At 40.2% G+C, this 1,027-nt stretch overlaps 1 protein-coding gene across 1 annotated transcript; it reads right to left on the bottom strand.

The window, feature by feature from the left end:
• Positions 1-6: 6 nt before the first annotated feature.
• Positions 7-1,005, bottom strand: LOC111672369 (regulator of G protein signaling 2-like). Its single transcript, XM_023429779.2, has 2 exons — positions 814-1,005; positions 7-464 (listed from the first exon to the last, which is right to left on the bottom strand). Exons 1-2 carry the CDS (start codon positions 997-999, stop codon positions 216-218), a joined length of 435 nt encoding a protein of 144 aa, XP_023285547.2. The 5' UTR covers positions 1,000-1,005; the 3' UTR covers positions 7-215.
• Positions 1,006-1,027: the final 22 nt, after the last annotated feature.

A 1,027-nucleotide genomic window follows, 5' to 3' on the forward strand; every position in this document is an offset into this window, starting at 1 on the left:
TACATTTTTTTTATGAACATTGTTCAAGTTCACACTCACAAAATACACAACAGTCCTGCAGTCATGTGCAAAAAGTTTACACTCAAAATATCACAATTAAAATTCACGGTTTTACTTTTGGTGATGGCCAGTGTTGACTGTGCACCAGATGTCACTGCCTGCAGCATGTTATGACCATTGCATTGGCGCACCTTTCAGTCTTGCCAGACATTATGTTATTGAGGCGACATTTTAAGGGAAGGGGAAGTGTCTGCTTGGTGTCTGGTCTTCCAGTGCTTCCTAAGGCCTTTCTGTTTAGAGGCTGCATCAAATAGGACTTTGTATTGGTCAGACTGGATGAAGCGTGGGAAGGAGCCGTTCGCCATCAGGCTGTAGATTTTCTTCTGTGCCACAACAAAACACGATGGACTTGGTTGCTGGAGACTCTGACTGATGATCTCTCTTGTATAAAAATCTACATTTATCTGAAAAGATAAGTAGAGTAATACATACTTAAATATGCAATTACAATTTAGACTTTTAATGTGCGCTACACACTGCACATTATCTGCAGCAGTCAGAAAGTAACTATTTAAAACATCGGTTTCAGTGCAGTACATGATACAAGCCTTTTCAGGCCTTTACCTTCATGAGCATTTTTCTACAGAATTGTGTCTGTTCTCACTCTTGCAATAAACACATAGAATATTCAAGAGCAAACTAAATTGTGTTTTTCTTATGCCATGCCTATATTTAGGTTTGAGCACATTCTGCTGCACTATATTTCTTAACCATACCCTTATGGTTCAGTCCTCCAGCAGAGTGTATTTTTACCTGTCTGGGAGACTCAGCCCTGATGAACTCTTCATAAATCCTTGCTGCTCTCCTTGTTAGTTCCTCTGGACTGTCAAAGGCTTGGAACTCTTGACAGGCCAGCCAGAAGTCCAGGTTTTCCTCACAGAACTCTGACTTCAGAAAGTCCCGAAACGCTATTTGTCCACCTGTAAAACAAGAGAACATAACTTCATTATACAGAAAAAAGTAACCA

The sequence above is a fragment of the Seriola lalandi genome, unplaced genomic scaffold (genome assembly GCF_002814215.2).
Source record: "Seriola lalandi dorsalis isolate HSWRI2012SDOR001 ecotype SW California unplaced genomic scaffold, Sedor1 jcf7180002008230, whole genome shotgun sequence".
NCBI classification, from domain to species: Eukaryota; Metazoa; Chordata; class Actinopteri; order Carangiformes; family Carangidae; genus Seriola; species Seriola lalandi.